The 20543-nt window shown below is 44.4% G+C and overlaps 1 protein-coding gene across 14 annotated transcripts in view; it reads right to left on the reverse strand.

The window, feature by feature from the left end:
- Positions 1-20543, reverse strand: part of LOC110500010 (protein phosphatase 1 regulatory subunit 12A) — a 62645-nt gene that overhangs the window by 39323 nt on the left and 2779 nt on the right. For all 14 annotated transcript variants that reach the window (XM_021577119.2, XM_036957308.1, XM_036957305.1 and 11 more), the window contains exon 2: positions 3161-3291. In XM_021577119.2, coding sequence (XP_021432794.2) covers positions 3161-3291 — 131 coding nt within the window. The remainder of the gene's footprint in view (positions 1-3160; positions 3292-20543) is intronic.

The raw sequence follows: 20543 nt of genomic DNA on the forward strand, positions 1-20543 counted from the left end.
TGCTGTAGCAGCAGATCTTGCACTGTCTGACAGATTTTCCATCGGTCTTTAGGCTTCATGTCCATCAATGATGGCTAAAAAGCATTATTTCGCAATTTTATTCATCGGCTTATTAATTTATTTACTTGCATTTTAAAATTGTCCGAAAGCCAGCTATTACCGACTAATGGAAACCCTGGTCACAACCCACTGGTAGCAGAAATCCCAGACCTTGGGGAAGGCTAGGCACATATCCCTCCACTGACCTAACCACCTGAGTTTAATGCTGTACTCCTCCACCCAATGGTCTTCATGCTGCATCCCTCCGCTGACCTAACCACCTAAGGGAGGAAGGTGTAAATCTAGATATCAAGTTACACCCATTGGTGCGTGGTCATTTTTCTCATTCGGGATAACAGTGGTTCACATTGACGGGGCTGAAGTGGAGCGTAATTATGACATAACATTGAAGGTTGTACAATGTAACAAGAATATTTAGACTTAGGGATGTCAGCTTGTCGGTTTTTATTGATGTTAGATAAAATACAGGACGGTTCCGTATTTCACTGAAATAAACGTTTTGTTTTCGAAATTATAGTTTCCAGATTCGACCATATTAATGACCAAAGGCTCGTATTTCTGTGTGTTATGTTATAATTAAGTCTATTATTTGATATTTGATAGAGCAGTCTGACTGAGCGGTGGTAGGTAGCAGCAGGCTCATAAGCATTCATTCAAACAGCACTTGTGCATTTTGCCAGCAGCTCTTCGCAAGCACAGCTCTGTTTATGACTTCAAGCCTATCAGCCTAATGGCTGGTGTAACCGATGTGAAATGGCTAGCTAGTTAGCGGGGTGCGCACTAATAGCGTTTCAAACGTCACTCGCTCTGAGACTTGGTGTGGTTGTTCCCCTTGCTCTGCATGGGTAACGCTGCTTCGAGGGTGGCTGTTGTCAATGTGTTCCTGGTTCGAGCCCAGGTAGGGGCGAGGAGAGGGACAGAAGCTATACTGTTACACTGGCAATACTAAAGTGCCTATAAGAACATCCAATAGTCAGGTTAATGAAATACAAAAGGTAGAGAGAGAAATAGCCCTATAAATACTATATTAACTACAACCTAAAACCCCTTACCTTGGAATATTGAAGTCTCATGTGAAAAGGAACCACCAACTTTCATATGTTCTCATGTTCTGAGCAAGGAACTCAAACGTTAGCACATTGCACTTTTACTTTCTTCTCCAAAACTTAGTTTTTGCATTATTTAAACCAAATTGAACATGTTTTATTGGTGTATTATATTAAGTTAAAATAAGTGTTCATGCAGTATTGTTGTAATTGTCATTATTACAAATAAATAAGGCTTTTTTTGGTCCTCCAATAAATCGCTATTAGCGTTGAAAAATCAGTCAGTCGACCTCTAATCCACATCACCAACGAACTATCATTGTCCAAACACACCAAAACAGTCGTGAAGAGGGCACAACAATACCTTTTCCCAATCAGGAGACTGAAAAGGTTTGGCATGGGTCCGCAGATCATCCTGATCGGTTGCATCACTGCCGGGTATGGCAACCTCTCAGCATCGGAACGTAAGGCGCTACAGAGGGTAGAGCGTACGGCCCAGTACATCACTGGGGCCACGCTTCCTGCCAGCCAGGACATGTACACTAGGCGGTGTCAGAGGAAGGCCCCAAAAATATTGTTAAAGACTCCAGTCACCCAAGTCATAGACGGTTCTCTCTGCTACCACACGGCAAGTGGTACCGGAGCACCAAGTCTAGGTCCAAAAGGCTCCTTAAAAGCTTCTACCCTACCGCCAAGGCATAAGACTGCTGAACAATTAATCAAATGGCCACCTGGACTATTTACATTACATTGAACAGTTCAAATGAGCAAAATGAAACGACAGTCCATTACTTTAACTTCTATGGGATCAGCAGAGGGACAATAAGTTACTCCCCATTGTAAGAAAATGATTTAACTGAACATGACAGCTTTAACTTATTTTTAATAACTAATTTGTCATAGGGGTGAGAGGGAAGTCTAAAGGACATCTACAAGGCAGCTCTTGGAATTACAACCACCAATTGCAGCTGATGAAACACCATAAAAGGCTAAATTTCAGTCAATTAATAACCTTGGTAGCATAGTAGGATACTTTTACTCTAACTTGGGCAGCAGGACTGCACAGGGTGTGATAACGCTCATGCCAGGCTCCTGTAATATAATACAGAGAAGTAAAACAGGTCACAGCACAATGAGTGCAAGTGAGCTCCTTCAGCTCTCAGCCTGTTTAAAATGTCTACTGATAATATCTCCCTCCTTGCCGGCCCGGTTTCTGTCCCTTTTAAAACGGCCTTCTTACCTCAAAAGGACAATGAAAGGAAAGACTGGAAGCAACTGGAGCAATGACCGATGCCGGTGGTTACCCCCCCCCCGATTTCTCTATATTGATTACATCACAAGGAACTTGTGCGAGGTTGTTGGGGCCATCTGATAGGCGGTTGCTCCCATCAACATGTAATCATGCACCTTGGAGAAACAGACCATTGAAAAAACTGTGACCCCCTGACAAATTTAGGCAGGTCTCCTCCATAAAAAGTAGCTATTAGGAATGAATTGATTAGCATTACATTTCAGTCTAAGATAATTGAACAGAAAGGGTTAATTGATGACCAAAATGATCTATACAGGATGGGGTAATGGATGTTCCCCTTACGTAAAGGCATTCACACTATTACGTGTTCAACCAGCCATAAGCCTCAGGGAATAGCCTTGTAACATTTGGCGATGCAAAATAAACACTAAATAAAAACTGACCATTGATTCTTGATGTGCCAGTGAGTCATTGCCTCCATTGTAAAAAACGGGTTTGCTCAAGGTGAATTACCTGGCTAGCCATATACGTCGCTGCGGCCAAGTTTCTTATCCACAATGAATGTATACTATCATGTATGTAGCGATCAGAGCAGCAGAATTTAATTCAGGACGAGTCATCAGGCAATGTGAAAGGGCTGGTACATAATGGGGTTATCCCAATGCAGTAGTGTGTGTGTGTGTGTGTGTGTGGGTGGGGAGGGGCAAGAGACCAGCCATTGCCCTAGAGGTCCATAACAGCCTCCAGCTGGACCCTCACCACGTCAGCCATGACATCTCTCTGGCCCAGCAGCTGTACTTACTCTGCTATGTCCATGTATCCACAGGAGGCTGCGGCGTGGAGGGGGATCCAGCCCTCATTGTCGGGCTGGTTGATGGCAGCCCCATGTTCCACCAGGAACGTCACCATGTCCACGTTGTCATCTATGCATGCCTGAAGGAGGGCGGGAGAGAGAAACAGTAAGTACGTTAGAAAAGTCCAACATTTAACACTAAGATACTTCAGCGCGACGACCCCCGAAAGGAGAAAAATCACGAGCTTTCAGAGACATGCAGGTAGGCTTATGTTCGTGTGTGATACCTTCCTCAGAGTGTCAGGAACCAGCACCTGTGTGTGTACACCCGGTTGACCCCGCTGACAGGTAGTGGTGTCAGTAGGAGCTGGCTCACGTCCCATTTAAAAAAAGAGGAGCCTCATTTCTCCAGAAAATTATTGGGGAATGTTGGCGGGGGGGTAACATGGCCAAAATGCCAGGACATAGCCGAGGTGTTTGGAATACCTCAGTGCATACTATTGCTGTTGGAATGGGGGAAATTGGGTGTTCTCTGACAGCTCATATGCAAGTTCGTTGAATTTTCACTCCCTCTTTTGGGCTGTCCCATTCATCGGCTGTACCTATGGATTTATGTGCCGCTCTAGACAGCATGACCGATACGTCACTCCAGTCAAATGTGGTTAGACAGAAAAGTCCATTGAGTTACCCAAAACACACTCGCCATTATACCCTGGACTCCATAGTGTTTAGTCCCCAAGAATAGGCTAATCCGTTGCATTCTAGGAACAAGAAACCGGTAAGTCAGAAATTCAAAAGGAGCTTTCTTTTCCTTTGAATACACATGCCAGGACTTGATCGAGGCAAAGAGCACAAACCTGAGAAGGGAAAACATTAGACCTAAGCAACAACACTACAAAATGACTGTAAAGACTAATCTGCTAATTTTAGGTTGCATCCAAAGACAAACCATAACAGCACAATAAATGACATGTGGGAGTGAGCCAGCAACCGTGTGCATATACTAGCTGGGGCGTTCCCTGCCTAGAGGCAAAAGGGATGACAAGGGCCAACTATCTGTAGTAGAGAGAGAGAGAGAAAGGAGAGTGGGAGTGCTATAGGGAGTTCAGACTGAGCGACCTCAGTGACGACCTAGGGGTTAAAATGTCACTCGCTTCAAAGCCAGCCAGATAACAAGGCGACTGTCAAAGAAACAAACCCAGGTTGGGCAAAACATTGTACCCAGGAATGACAGGATTAAAACTGGACAAAATTAGTTAAACCTTTCACTTCTGATGGCAACAGTTTCAGATCTCAGTAAGTGGATATCACCCGAAAGGCCACCCTACTCTCATTTCGACTGAAAGGCCCCCCCTACTCTCATTTCGACTGAATGAGAGTACTACTGCTAAACGTTACTCTGGGATCCCTTTTCGGACCCAGGAATTGGAGTTGAAATCCCTGCTTTGCATTCCATAACCTTGATAACTTTCCGACCTTGAAGCTTCCCCCTTCCTAAAATCTGCCTGTAATGTTTCACACTCTCTCCTCAGGCTGCTATGACGGCAAAAGCAGTGAGGGAAAAAATATATATATATATATTTTTAAACACACCGGACTCACGTTTGCGTCACACAGCTATCTGGCTGGAATCCTTGTCCAAATTTGGTCGGTTTACAGCATTGTACATGGCCAGATCTGGAGAAGAGTCTGCGTGGTGTGTGTGTGTGTGTGTATTACTATCCTCATGGGTACCGGAAATCATCAAGTCCCCCTCATGGGGACATTTCCCACGTGTGTGTAAGACGTGGCCATAGGATAGAAGCTGTTCAGGCAGCTGCTTAGAAGAGTGTATCCAGGTGCGTTTCCACCTTTCACTCACTGGCTGGCTAGGCTCGTCTGACTTCGCTGCAGGGCGGACAGAGACAGACGGCGCGCCACTGAGCGCAATCCACGCAGCTGCTCACAACCACACTCTGGCTGAGTGACAAGATGACGTTATGTCCATCTATCAAGAGTTCAGTCACCCCTCTGTTAAATTCCCTTAGAATCACACACATTGTAGTCATTATTGATAAGAGAGAGTGTCTGCTAAACGCTGAAACCAAAATAATGTAGCTAAATGTAGATGGTATACAAACAGCTAGACCGGGTTTCTGTACCGTCTGAAGACTCATACTTGCAGGTGACTGATAATAGGCATTTAAGGTAGTAACGATTTAGGTCAGTTGATTTGTGTACAACTCTTCACCATTTCCCCCTCTGTCGTGTCTCTGACTGCTCCCATACCCCTTAAGGAGAACTCACTGCCGGTTCCTGCTGCTCCCCTACAGGAGGTCCAGCCCACCGGCTGCAGGAGCCCAACAATGTAATCCCTTAATGGCTGTAATTGTTTGTAGCCGACAGGTGCCAGAGTTACTGCCAACATCACAGGAATGAGTAGCATGGCAGCCAGGGGGACAGCCAGGGGGACAGGACGAGGAGGACAGCCAGGGGAACAGGATGAGGGGGACAGGACGAGGGCAGAAAAGAAAAAAAGATGGAGTGTCATCCTTTGGCAGAGCTGTGGGGAAACTGGCATAACTGTCTGCACCACTGTCACCGCTCAGAGACTGAGTGGGGCAGCCAGGCATCGCTCAGTGGCCTGCGAGAGACACCCACTGACGCAGGAGGGACACTACCACTGTTTAAAGTGTGTGTGGGGGGCATTCCTTGACCAATAGAGGAGCTGCTGAGAAATGCAACGGGAGCAATACCTGGAATGGGTTGAACCAGCTTTTTACTGGCGGGGGATTTCAGCAGCGTTTCAGTGGTTAAAGCCAAACAAGGCAGACAAAGCCATCTCTATTTGATGGCTAAACACACTATGGGGAGAGAGAGGGAGCTAATCTGACTATTAATGTAGGTAATAACAGGAGACATTGTGAGTAAAGCCCACCTCACACCCAGCTGACCGACAGGCCTGTTCTGCACTCACAAAGACAATACTAGCCTTTTCAGCAGTGATGTCAAGAGTGTGTGTGGGGGGGTACAGACAATTTATTGAATAAAGGGGAAACACTGCAGACATGTACTGACACTCCATAGGAAACATACATGTCACCATGCAAGCCTGTGTGACCAGTGTTCTAGCTAGAGAGCAGGCCTTGTCACATGTAGCAGTCTGCATTACACAGCAGACAGGGAGAGAGGGGGGGGGGCAGGAAGGAGTGGGCAATGCTGTCTCGAAATCACACAAATGTAGCAACATCGTAATGTTTGACCGAAAGCCATCATGACTCGCAGTTCAAGTCCAGGGTTCCTCAACCACACAGAGCGATGTTGTCGATAGCACAACCCTCTTCAGTATTATTAAACACGGACATAACATGAAGACAGCAACTGAGTATATCAGCGGTGGCTACTTCTCCATTTCCCTTCCAGCATGTTCTTAAAACAGTGAGTCCCACTAAGGCCGGCACGTTTTGGACTTCAGACACCTTTAAAAATATTCCTGGGCTGTACCATAGGATTCATCTATTTATTCTGAATCCGAAGACACCAGCCATTAGTCTGTGGGATTAACAATGTTCATGAGACAAGAGCCGATCCCGAAAGGTCCTGGGGACCAGGTCTTTAAGTCTGTAGCGTCTGAATGGTTTGCGCTACAAACTATATCAAACACACACATGTAACATGTTCTGCTCCATGACGCTCACAAGCTACACGTGAGTCATTGAAGGTAAGTGGTTCTTCTACATAGACCATAGGAAATCCCAGGACAGTGTCTTTAGCTCACATAGTTGGACATTCATTTCCTACTGAGCAAACCATTTCTGTACTTACGGCGTTCATATTCAATCCATTTCTCAGATTTGCTTTGGCAACTTTTATTTACATTTGTCAATAAAACTCGTGAACGCACTGGTTTTGTCAAATAGTTTTACATTGTGAGGCTAACTATAAGGGATGGATCACCCCTAGCCCTGAAACCAGGGCTGCCTCAATGACTCACAGTAGGACAGGATTCCCCACTTCATTGGTCAATAGAGTTAAAGATGCACTATGGAGAAATCACTGCCATTTCCTGGTTGTTAACGTTCTACTAGTTCCCCTAATTTCAGAATGTGACAAAACAAGCTAGTGTAGAGAATCATTGTACCATCTAAACCACTGCGAAATAGATTCAGAACCCCCCCTAAAATATTGTATTTCCAGCTGTTTGAAGCATAGAAATAGCACAAAGAACAGATCTACTGCGTCTTAGACTTGCATTCAAATGAGAATGTCAGATCTATAACCCACATCTCTGTGAATTTGGTCAGTTTGCACAAAGGTTACATATTGCAGGTTTAATTGTACATGCCTCTCCCTCTGAAAACAGCCTGTTTATCCATTAAAATGGTTCAACCATGGAGAATAGCAAAGTAGTTGTCATCTCATGACGTCCAGCACTGGGTCAGGTAATGATGCACTTTCTGCGTTACTGAACAACTAGCAAGTGTTCCTGGCGGTTTATGTTTAAATAAGTAAATCCAGATGTAATCATCCTTACCAGTTGCAATATTTTTTGCATTCCTATAAGATACACAGCTCTAATGTTCTTATGATCTCTACATTTGAATAAAAAGTTAAGGCAGCTACTGGAATAATTTATAATAGTGGATCAACCCTTGCCAGGCCTGCTTGTGATTAGAGAAACTGTGGGAATTTACCTCAGTGCAGGCTAGTTAAACCTCAATCTCAGTGCTGCTAAGTGACAGAACACTTGTGTTTAAAGTTCCCGCCAGTGAAAATAAGATGCTAACACTACAACACTGGACTGTTGTAACCGATGCTCTTTTCAAACACTGAAAAGTACTCCTAAATCAAACCTGCGCATGTTTATTGTGTGTGTGTGTGTGTGTACACTTGCAATTACCCATTCCCTTCAGTGGAGCGTCAGCCGGCATGTGCCAGGAAGTGACTGTGGCTATGAGTGCACACTTCACAAAACAGCACCGAGGGTGGGAGGTAGAGTGTCTCCTGCAGTCTGAGAGCAGAGCCTAAGCACCCCAGTGAAACCTGACCCATAGAAAACACTGGGTTCACACTGTAAACCACAATGTTAGCACAGCCAAATGCCTCCACATCATGGTCCTGCTAGCTGGCCGTCCATGTGCTGACAGCAGGAAATCAAATCAGCGGGCATCTGTCCTAGCCTTGTCAATCGTGGTTTAAAATGGAGAAGAGTTGGAAGTGAAGAGGGAACCAACCAGTAGAATGTGTAAGATACACATGACAGAACCAACCTCGCCTGCTGGAAGAGACGCTTGGAAGTAGCCTCCATGCTGACTGTGTTCACAAGCTCAGGCTACAATGAGCGACTGTCCCCCAGCAGTAGAGACTTTCTCCAACCGCAAGGCAATGAAGCAGTGCCCTTTGCGCCTCACACATTCTCTTCAATTTAGGGCACCCATATGGGGCTGATTACAGGGCACTATCTATAGATTAACTTAAATCAACCCACCACGAGCAACAGGGATAAATATGGAAACATTATGAGCAGAAAGAAGTGTCCATATGCGCCAGCCTAATGCTAAAATAATAGAAGATTTCAAGGGCCCTGGCTAGCTGGCGGAGACGGGCAAAGCCGTTCTCAGAGAACAACAAGAAAACGCACCAATGACGTCCTCCCCGCCCCAAGAGAGCCTGGGCCATTGCCATAGCAACCAATCCCAAAAGAGGACGAGAGTTCAGTCTTGTCGGGCATTTGTAAGAAACATAAATAAAGAGAGAAAATAGTTAATTTAAAGCACACTGGGGTTGCTCAGAGAGCCCCCGGAGGCAGCGCACAGAACAGACCTCGCAAGTACAAGATCAAAAGCTAATCTTGAGAACAGGGGGAGAGAAGGGTTCCTTCTCTTTTTGGACGTTCCAAGTTTTTGGTCACCCCACCGCTGTTCTCATGACTGGTTATGGTCAAAGGATAGAAACACCATTCTCTGTTGCTTAGACCTCTCAGCAAGGTACCAGTGCTCACCTCCAGAAACGCAGAGTATATTAATGGACAGGTTGAAAGCATAGGTCACCATTAACCATAATAGGTTAGCTTAAATGGATACAACAAATAGAATGGTGACAGCCTACATTAAGAGAACTCAAACTTCAGGGTGGCTATCCTTGTAGCCATTTCTGTGGAAGAACCCACAAACCCCCCCCCTCCCCTCAAAAAAAAAATAAATACACCTTCTTGCTAATGGTGTGTGTCATCCATATAGCCAGATGTTGCATTAGTCAGAAGACTTTGCTGTATGACCACAATCCATTTTAGATACACTTTTACAGTCAAGTCAAAGGGAACATCAAAGACTTCCACCTGATTCAAATGTGAATAGCCATTATGCGTCAACCAAGAGTATTTAACCAAAAAGATCATGCATGTACACAAAGTATCCAAGCCCGTGTATACAGGTTCTCCAATCTATTATACAATCTATCACACAATATAAAAACCTGTCATACAACATAGTGAACCTGTGACAGCTTCCAAACCCCATCTCCCACCCATAGTACAGTTCAGAAAAGGAGAGAGGGCTTTTTCCATACTTTAAAAGGCACTGTACATCCTACTGATACAGTTGGGGGTCATTGTGCAGAGCGCTCATGCTAACTTTAGCAGCACTCCACATCAAGGAGAAGACACTTGAGGACCCCTCCCCCCCCCCCATTTCCTATGGCAGGGCCCTCCGATGGGCAACTAAAAGAAATGGCCTACTCCAAACCTACTCTGGAACAAGAAATCCACACAACCAGTAGGTCTAGACTACATAAAAATAAAATAAATTAAATGTTAAAGCCACGAGTCTGATGCAACAGATCTGAACGTTTAGATTCAAAACATTGATTAACTTATTTCTTTACATTATAGGCGCAGCAATGTACACAATTCAGTAGACTTGTACACTTGTCAAAAGGTCACTGCACATGCGAGCGGATTCATGTGACAGATGAAAATATCCGTTAGATTTAGAAAGAGGAGATCTAATAGGTTACTTTGAAGCAAGTTGCCTCGTATGTATTAAAACATTCAGTTTTAAAACAATTTACTATGGGTTTTCATCATGCATATGGCCACCAGCTCACTGCAAAGTGGTGTGTGACGTTCTGATGAAGCATTCAAAAGAACTGGGAAATATGAAATCTGACTTCCGACTTCAGCGCATTCAAGACAGGGGGGGGGGGGGGGGGTTATAAATTATTTTTGAACGGATATCCAACTCGGAAACTCAGGCCTCTTTCTAGCACACCGGCTTTCCCACCTGAAGATCACTGACATGATTTGACCTAAGTTCCCAGTTGTCTTGAAAGCCCAAAATATGCTGCTGGTCTGACAGATTTTCCACTGAACGGAAACATTCAGAACGCATGTGATAATTCCACTAAATAATGCTAAATTAACCTACAGAACGATAAGCATGACCAGTCAAAATATATTTACATAGCCTATTCATTGATGGAAATACCAGTCTAAAAGTGATTTGTTTGCAGTGGGACTACGTCGCAGACAATTGGCCGGCAAAATTGTATTTAACGTCGGCTTTAAGTTATTTCCGATAAAAATCAGGCAAAAAAAAATTGGACCAAGCAGACGGGCCTCCAGCAGGTCATTCCAACTACTAGTAGCCATGGCTAGGACCCTGGGTAATTTCCAACAGTGTGACTTGTACCAGTGTGGCTCAGTTGGTAGAGCATTGCACTTGCAACACTAGGGTTGTGGGTTCACCAGTACAAAAATGTATGCACTCACTACTTTAAGTCACTATGGACAAGAGCATCTGCTAAATGACTATAAAGCAAATGTAACATTACCAGGATCATATCTGGGCCCTAGCTGTAGGTTATATAGTGGGCTCCTGATCAGGAAACTGGGCCCTAGGTAATGGTGTTCAAATATGGCACAGCCAGTGCTGGTTTTAGAAACTTTTGTTTTAGCACAGGAACCAGCTCAGAACAGATGACAATCATAAACAAAAACACTGTGTGCCATGAGTGGAGAACAGTGTGGTCACTGAGCAGCTGTTTAAACCCATAATGACTGAGCGAGGCCTGAGTCACTCTCCAGTGGGATCAAAGCACCAGCACAGCCACCAAGTACTTGGAGCTCTTTGAAAACATGAATTCATCAAATCTAAATGACAGCATTATTGGTCACAATATCAACACCATAAAAAAAGTATTACGGTTGTATTTTTTCTGTAACAACTATCACCATTCTATCATTTTGTCAACCATCTGCTCATGTGTTTCAGATAAGCATCACTGGCCTTTAGAGAAAACAAAACTGGTAATTGAATATTCAGAGCCGAGAGAGAGGAACATTTGAGTAGTTGTCAGAAAAAGCAAAACATCCATGGGCCTGGCTTTAAAATATCACATGTACAACCCAAATATGCCTGCTGGCTTTTTGAGTCAGCAAATTAAGGATTAACAGGAGATAGGGCATCCACAGTGGAGCTCGTTTTCTTTTTGGAAAATACCCATTTATTCCCTTATAAAGCAATAGTATGGAGACAAAGGTTCTCCTGGAGACCAACACGGGCCCCTTTCTCTCCCTCGCAACTTTGCTTCCTTTCCGCAGCCACCTAGCATAGCTGCAGCCAAGCCACAGTCTAGCATAGCAGTGGAGAACTTCCCAGATAAGTAATACTCCGGGGCTCAGGGCTTCAAGGAGTGACGCTCTGGCCACACCTACTGGGCTATGTCACCGGCTCAGAGGCATGCAGCCACTTCCACAAAAGGAATTTCTTCTTACCGCCTGTGTGTGTGTGTGTAAATTAAAAAGAGGGCGCAAGTGAGCGAATGTGAGGGGTTTAAAAGCACAAAGCTACTGCAGAGGCCAGGGGAAGGGTTGGGGGGGAAAGCGCTGCGGGGCGGCCAGCTGGGTTCCTCCACTAGATGAGCCCTGTTGGGAGCCGTAACCTGGCTACACAGAACTCTGCCTCCACTGCTGCTCAGAACGACCATATATGGCTCTGGGATTCCCATGGAAAAAGGCCAGGATTGAAGCAGAGGGGGAAAAAGTCCAGGGAGATTGTAACTATACATTTCAGCTTATGCTCTGCAGCCAAAACAATAGCCCTGCTTGAGAGCCAAGTTTGTTTCCATGAGCTGTTACTGTCAGTGGTCCATGGAGAGAGGGGGCATGAGGGGACAACGAGGTCAGACGGCCACAGTAACACGAGTGTGTGTGTAGCACAATCTCCCTTAATACCGTGCATTATGTGGGTTAACCTACAGCCATGAGCAGAAAATGCTGATGAGGCCTGTTGTTCATGTCATTCTCCAGGCAAGCACTGCCTGAACTCCAGAGGTTATGGTCCCTTGTGTCTGCCCGCCAGGGATTCAAACAATCCATTGCCATTACGGTTGCAAAATATTGATCACCTCCATAGCCTTTGGAGTAAAGGCTCCAGCCGTTGTCCCCTGCACAGTGCCACCGTCAACACCGCCACACATGATCTCAACTCAATGTCTCACACAGGACCGTGCACATTATATTGTCTTTCTTAGGCCTAGCTCACACATTATCTCTTTCGTTCCTGATATTACCAAAGGGCTACTCTTGGGAAGAAACAAGTCAAGACACAAATAAGCATCAGAGTGTGATTTCCTTAAAGAACTAAGCCACAGTACTCGATGAGGAAACAGTTTACACAATTAGGAGGGTTGTCTTGGCTCGCCAATGTAAGAGGGGCATATAGTGTAGACTGGGCTTTCAAGTAGGAGAGGAGCTGGGTGTGTTCTGTGATGGTGGGGCGAATGCTGGGAAATGGGAGGGGTTAGTAGATGAAGTAAAAGTTAGTAGATGAAGCCGTGCTCACTTGTGGAGCCTCGACGAGGAAATGAGAAAAATAAACAAATACTTCCTGTTCCTCTGCCTGAAAAGTCTCTCCAACACCCCCATCCCCCACTACATCCTATTCCCCTCATTTAGGAAGAGGATAAACATTCCTGTCAGTCCTCCTGCCCTCTCAAAACAGACAACGACAGCAGGGCACACCTTTAATTAGCCAATGAAAATCCACATGAGGAGTCCTGAGCAGAGACAAAAGCTCTGGTGGAGACTAGGGCGTTGGGATTTCCGAAGGCACACCTAATCTCCCTGAGCCTCAGAAAATGTCAACTACATTGGAAGGCTCACATGAATCTCAAGTGTGGTCCGAAGACACTAAATGGAACCAAAATTACTGGTACACCAAGAGTTATCCTTATTTTGTAAATGTATGCTAAACAGCTCATTGCTCGTGAAAGAAAGAGTTCACTTATTTGGGTTGAAGAGGTTATACTTCTTGATTGACGTTGCTGTGCTTCCGACTGTAGCCTCCTTTCTCCAGACAGGCACATGTACAGTAGGGCAGTGTGCTTAATTCTGGTTCATTTAATTATTAATTTGGAAGGCTGACATCTGGGATAGGAGCTCAATTAGACTTAACGACCAGACAATATTCACAATCTACAAAATGTCAATCAAGTCTACAATTTTAGGAAATGAACAGTGAAAAATATGCAAATGGTGAAATTGACGCAAAATGTCCACTCCGATTTTTTTTTTAAAGGCACAAGGGTGAAAATAAAAGTACATTTACCTTCTAGTATATTCCTGCTCTGAATAGTTTCCTACTCTGGTCTGTTCAGCGGTGTTAATGGCACCACTAAATTACTGTACCTGGAGATACTAAATAAATCAGTGGTTTTGAATGATGTCCAATGCCTGCAGCCATCAAAACTCACAAGCCAAACACACAGCTCGATTCACTGACACGGCTTCTACTCTGCAGTCAAATACACATGCACAACACAGACTATAATTAAAAGGCCCCTGTCTGCACAACAGTAGTTTCACTGGCAAAGTCACAAGGCTGGTGGTGGCTCAGTAGGCTGAGGGGAAGAGGCAGACTGGTTAGCCTGTACAAAGGTTGCTAAAGACTTGTGTACTGACTGTTGTGTACTGGGTTGACTATAAGAAAGGCAAGTAGCCCACTTTGAAACCACATAGGGGTGTGATGCCCATCATGTCTAGTAGGCTGTATGTCCTTCACTCATACTCTAGGGTGGTCTAGGCCTACATCTTATGGTCCTTCACCTAGGCCTACATCTTATGGTCCTTCACCTAGGCTGAAATCGGGGCTTTACCTCAGGCATCACGTTCGAGTTCAGATGTCTGCATTTTCCAAATAGAGACCAACCTGATTTAAACAATTTCACTTGCGTTTTATGTTGTTTACGATAAATTTAAAAAACGACCATCATATTTCTAATGTTTATCATAGAAAGAACGTAGCCAGTTACAATTCCTAATGAGTTTCTTGAAGTTAATCTTGCATTTTTCCAGAGAAAGTATCTACACAGAGTGCTGTCTGCTGATTGATGAGAATTCATAAACAGGCATTTGAGTGGAGAAGTGCAACTGAAGTACTAAATTAGTCTGATGCCAAGCTGAAATTACAATAATAAGCATTTTAGATCTGCGTTTACAAAATGCAGCAATGCATTTCATATACGTTCTTTTTTTGCATGAAAACGCAGAATTCTGTTTTAAATGTGACACCTGTACCTGTCAGTAGTTTCTGGTGCACCAATTTCACTGGCTGGAAAGATGAGGCCATTGAAAGATGAATTGAAAGAATGTAACTTCTCCCTCCCAGGACAACAAAACAGACTGGGCTTAATTGTCCTCCTTGCTGCATAAGACAGAGGAACACAGTCCTCAGCTTCCAGGTGTTTTCGGTTAAAAAAAAAAAATCACCTTATAAACCCACACTCAGTGAGGCATATGACTGCTGGAATGCAAAGAACCCTGGGATGGTTTGAAGACCAAACTAGAGCAGAGGAGACTATCACAGGGTGAATAAAAACAGACAAGCTGCTGAAGTCATCCCACTAAAATGTTGCAGCAGCTCAATACTATGCTAAAGCCCAAGTATGACCGGAGATGTGGGGCAGCGGGGGAGGAGAGAAAGAGAGCTCTCGCCAGCTTCTCATCCCAGTTTACCTTACACAGATGTTGTCAACGGGTCTATGTGCCGGGACTATTTCTCAGAGACCCGAGGAGCCCTGACAACATAGTGAGAGATCTATAGCTTCTCGCTCTCGTGAGAAATAGTTTGCATGTACAGGAATGCACAGTGACATCAAATGTACTTGAGGGAGGGGGTAGTACACAGGTGTGGATGAATGGCAGCTTGTAGTTTCAAAAATGAAATTGATAGCAGAGTCACCAGTTTTAATTGTCTCGTTTTGATCATGGCCGATATCCGCGGAGCACCTAGCCTATCGGTTGCTAGTGTGTGACAGGTCAAGTCCATCTCCACAGGCTTCTTGGCTGTCATGTCTGTCTGAGCACATACGTGGCAAAAGAAGGTCGAGTTTACACCACTGCTGAGGAATTCTATCTACAACCCCAGGTGAACCAGTTTCAACCTGCGGTGACGCTGGTCTTAAATACTTCAGACAGTTCCTACCACTAGAGCACTTTCATGATTAAAGCATCAAGAAATTGGGTATCAATACATCAAGAAAATGTGAGTGTTCATGCGTTTCTTTTTTATATGTTTTATTTGAGGAAACATTGGAAAAACTACCCACGAAAATCTGGAGTTGAACAGGCATGGAAGTTGTCTGCTTTCTAATGTAAGGAAGCCATGTCGACGTGTCATGATCAGCAGACTACCTGACGTGTTGTGAAGCAGTCGAGAGCAACGACACAACGACTTCCTGCACTTGATTATAGGTTGCGGAAACACTTCAATGAAAACTTAAGACGGAGCCCGCCTGACAGAGCAAGACCTACCAATTATAAACAGGTAGAATGTGCAAGTTCTGTGAGCTTTTCTAATATTACAGTTGTTACAGGCTAGAGGCCCGTGACGGTTATGATGATGATTCAAAGGCAACGTTGAATCAACATTGGGTTGGGTGACCCGCAACGCTTGAATTATAATATTTTATTAATGCACTAGTGTCCATAAAAACTGACAAGCAATCGACTGCTACGGTTATGAATACATCCAACCGTATTAGCCAATAACCTTTCTACAAGACAGACTGAACGCATAGACAAAGAGTAACACAAGTCAGATTGCCTTAATTCCATACTATAAATAGCCGAGGAACATTCTCATGGTGCTATGTGCATTATTAAAACGCATGAATCACTGCCTTTGGGCAGGTCAATTAGAAAGGCAAAATTTAAGATACAAAGGGGGTGGTTGAAATATTTTTCTTATAGATTTCTATTATGCCTTTCTACCAGAGGTACTTCAAGAGCTTTACACAGTAACGGCTAAACTCCCCTCAACCACCAATGAAATGTGGATCTTAAAAAGCCCCCCAAAAACGACCAAATATCTCATGTCTGTTGACAGGGCCCAACACCAGAGGCAGCCGTTTCAGACCATTCCGCAGAATGGTTTCAAAGGAAGTGGGGCATTTCACTTTAAGAGTCCCCTCCTCCACAAACCAAACCGTGCCATGTTCACGCTGCCCCTCCATACCCAGTCCACTGCCAAACAGGCGACCTCCAACTTTGGTTAAGGGCTAGGAATAGACACCCTCGATGAGCAAACCAGCTCAGAGTGACATTGTTCGAGTGACATCTACAGGAAAAGGTATCAAGTAGAGAATGATGTCTAAAAGAACAATGCAAATGCATTTTATCTTCTGGGGGGGGGAAAGTACTGACTGAAAGTATTCCGTCTTGTTTTGTGTTCCTTTGATCATCTTCCGAGGTGAGCAACGACAAATGTCCCTAGTAATGAGAGGAACATGGTGCTCTCGTCATCAAAAGTCACACAGCTCGTTTCAACCCAAATAAACTTAATCTAGCCCTAATTGGGCAGCGCTTTCAGGTCCTGACACACACCAACACTCACTACGGATCAGGTGATCCGTGGTAACCCAAAACACTCTCCGCTTCCCTCCAGGGTAAGTGAGTTTACAGCCGTAAGATTTTTTTTTTAAAGACAGGGTGCCACATGACTGGTGAAAGAAATGTTCCAGAACATAATATTTCAGCAATAGGATCTGGGTGAAGACGACACTTTACAAGGCCAGACCTTCAGAATATATCAGGTCAACAAATACATTTTCCAAATTGAATCAAGAGATTGAATTCAAGCAACAACAAAAATCTCAACACCTCTGCCACAGCTGAGAATCTCAAGGTTGGGGCTGGAACAATTATGTAATGTGTTAATGTAACTGGTGCTGCTTTGGATGGAACTGCAGTGAGGGCCCCATGCACTGCTGTCTGCATAGGTTCCATTTCAAGATTCATGCAGTCCATGTGATTCTAAACTGCTGCTGGCTACTCTGCTCAGTCAGTGGTTATGTAACTCTGTATGTACACAAATCGGCAGACAAGCCACTTGACATTAGACGTTGCCATGGTTACATTGTTAGAGTTCACACACTGATAGTGAGGGCGTGGAACTAAACTGTTGCTAAGGTTTTTTAATTTTTTTTATTAAAAAGTGAACAGCTGGCATTTTATCGAGCCTATCCCAATGATGTCGTAAAACCTTCACCACAACTTACAAAAGGCTACTTTGATGAGCCAGTAAAAATGTAATTTCTATACAATACCTGTACCAGCTAGACTATATATACTAAGTATATTACCAATGAGAGACAATATGGATGACTCAAGAAAGGCCAGATATGGGTGAATACGCCTGTTGTTTCACTGTGCAGGCCCTACCTTGATTGGGCACAGTAGGTGGCAGTCAGCTGGGTCCTGGCATTGCCTGGGGAGAGGCTGGCAGGAAAAGAGGGTAAGACTGTATGTGTGTGTGTGGGGGGGGGGGGGGGGGGGGGGGGGGGGGGGGGGGGGTGACAGCTGAGGAATGCTTGCTCTGCTCTGCTCTCCCTTTGCCATGGTTTCCACCGACTGTCATGTGAGGAATGCACAGGCCAGGAGGACAGGGACGGAATGCTACCTATCCAGCACATATCTACAAACATCTCTCTCCAATCCTGCCCCCTCATTCACAACTCCCTGTACCTCTTCACCCCTCACCTCCGGGGAGCAACTGTGTGGAAAGCGTTACAATTCTGGTTTACAGTAGCACCATTATAGGTCTTTCCCTCCCACATTTACTCAGTGGTCCTAGAGGGCTGCAGGGTGTGCAGGCTTGTGCCCCAGCAGTAAAGATGTCAGCATGCTTCAGTTCGGCTGGTGCCTCGTCAAACTCCGGTAGCTGAACGAGTGTGCTCGCATACTACTCCCTTAAAGACCTTCGCTTGATTAAAAAAAAATATATTTATGCAATATTACCGTTTGTCCAGGAAGACACCATAGCCAAAGTCAGAATTTATCTAAGATAACTCAAGAAATCTGTCATAAAATTGCTGTTTTTGCCAAGGTGATCTTAGTTGCTCAATTTTACATCTAAGATGTTTGATTCAATATTTCTCAAGGGGGGGGGGGGGGGGGAATGGGCATTAAAAAAACAAGTTGTCTCCCATTCAATGACAAAGACTTTATTGAAGAATCCCTACTGTTGACCAATCACCAATGAAGTGGTGTAGACGTCGGCTTCAACTTGCCCCCAGAAAAAAAATACACGTGTGCACAACCAGCCCAAACTGTTGGGATAATATATGCAAACTCTTTCGAACTGGAAGCCTTAACACTCCCGATTCAGATTAACAACGTCTCAAATCAGTCAAATAGGCCTAGTCTTTTGTGAAAGGCTGGGACAAATGTCCTCCAGGTCCATAGTTAAGAACAGTGGTCAGTCACAACAAAAGGTGAACATCAGAGGCCATTGTTCAGTGACTCGTAGGTGATTTCTGTTTCACATAGACAAACCCTTTCAAGTCAGACGGTCCACATGAACTCCAATGCATGCCAAGCTGCCAGTAAAAAGCTAAGCAGTCCAGTGTGGCAATGACTCACCCAAACTTAGAATAATCTCCTCAAACCAAGCTATACTGAGAAGAACTGGTGCAGGGGGTATTTATAACCTGGCACTCAGAAGTGGCAGGAGGGCAGGAGTGCAGTGCAGTCACTGCACCCAAGGAGGAGTGAGTGACCCTCCGTGTAAAAACAGAGCATTGTTACAACCAAAGCTAGAGGTCACTGCCTTGCCACCAGGAAGGGAATGGTTCAGGGCATGTCATCAGCACCCGACAACCCCCATAAACAATTGTTGCAGATAAAATAACAGATCTTCAGCTGCAACTGAAAGGAGACTTGCCACTCTACCATGTCAATTAGCCTACACGGCCTGGCTGGTCAATGGTCACTCAGGTACCTGCGTGGTAGCAGCATAAGAGTCATGTTAAAGCCACCGTAGTCTCACTACCACAAGCCAATTATTACAGTAGTGGTGAATCGTGGCACCATGTTTGACTCTATAAATAAAAAGGCTAGTCAAACCCCAGGCAGGTGACTACTAATACTTACTAGACTGTTTGGTTTAGTTCCATTCAAGACCAGGACTAGGGTGCATTACCACTACTGGCCTCCTGCTAATAGAAGGAGAGTCCATCCCACTTTGGGAGAGTCATTAACCATTCATTCTGACAACTTTGATTCTCTAAGCCAACTGGCCCTACTCCTTGAAGGCAGAGATTCCCAACATGGATAATGGTTAGCAAAGCCATCAGGGACAATTAACGTGGCAACCCAGACTGGGCCACATTAGATGGGGGTTAGCAAAAAGGTCACTATTCAAATAGTATCAAGATATTTTTAACAGCAAATATGTTTATACTTTTTTTTTTTTTTACTCTACGTTGTTGGGAAAGTTGTAGTCAGTGCATGTGTCCAATAAAATTTGATTTGTCAGATATCCGGAAATCTGAAGCGCATGTCTTTTTTTGTAGTTACGTTTTTAACTTGAGCACTGCTGCATGAGGGAGCTGTGGAGGTGCCGGTGAGATTGTAATGAGCAGACTAAGGCAGATAGTGACACTACTTGTCTACAGCCAAGACTACCTAGCTTGTAGAAGCCACAATGTTATTTCTCATCACATATAACAGTGCCAATCTTGACTGGAGTAGCCTAGAGAAGCTAAGCTAGCCAACTATAGCTAGCTGGGCTAATTGAGGCCACATTCTGCGCTCACTATCCATTGAGCCACGTTGATTGGGCAATGCTACCAGTAGTTTTTATGAGGAGAACGTCATAAAAACTACAATGAAAGGTTTGTTTTTATTAAATCTATAATTTGAAATGTCATGGTATATTCTTGCATGTAACATGGATATTTTAAATTTAGAAAATGCTTTGTTTTAAAATAGGCCTATACATTTTTGGATGCTGAACGTCCGATACTAACTTCCATTCAGATATTCAAATAACCGTGCACATCCCTAAACAAAATCTGTTGGTTTGAGCAAACCAACATCAGCCAGACCTTCCTGAAATCCTAGGATTAGCAAGCT

Source organism: Oncorhynchus mykiss, chromosome 21 (genome assembly GCF_013265735.2).
Source record: "Oncorhynchus mykiss isolate Arlee chromosome 21, USDA_OmykA_1.1, whole genome shotgun sequence".
NCBI classification, from domain to species: Eukaryota; Metazoa; Chordata; class Actinopteri; order Salmoniformes; family Salmonidae; genus Oncorhynchus; species Oncorhynchus mykiss.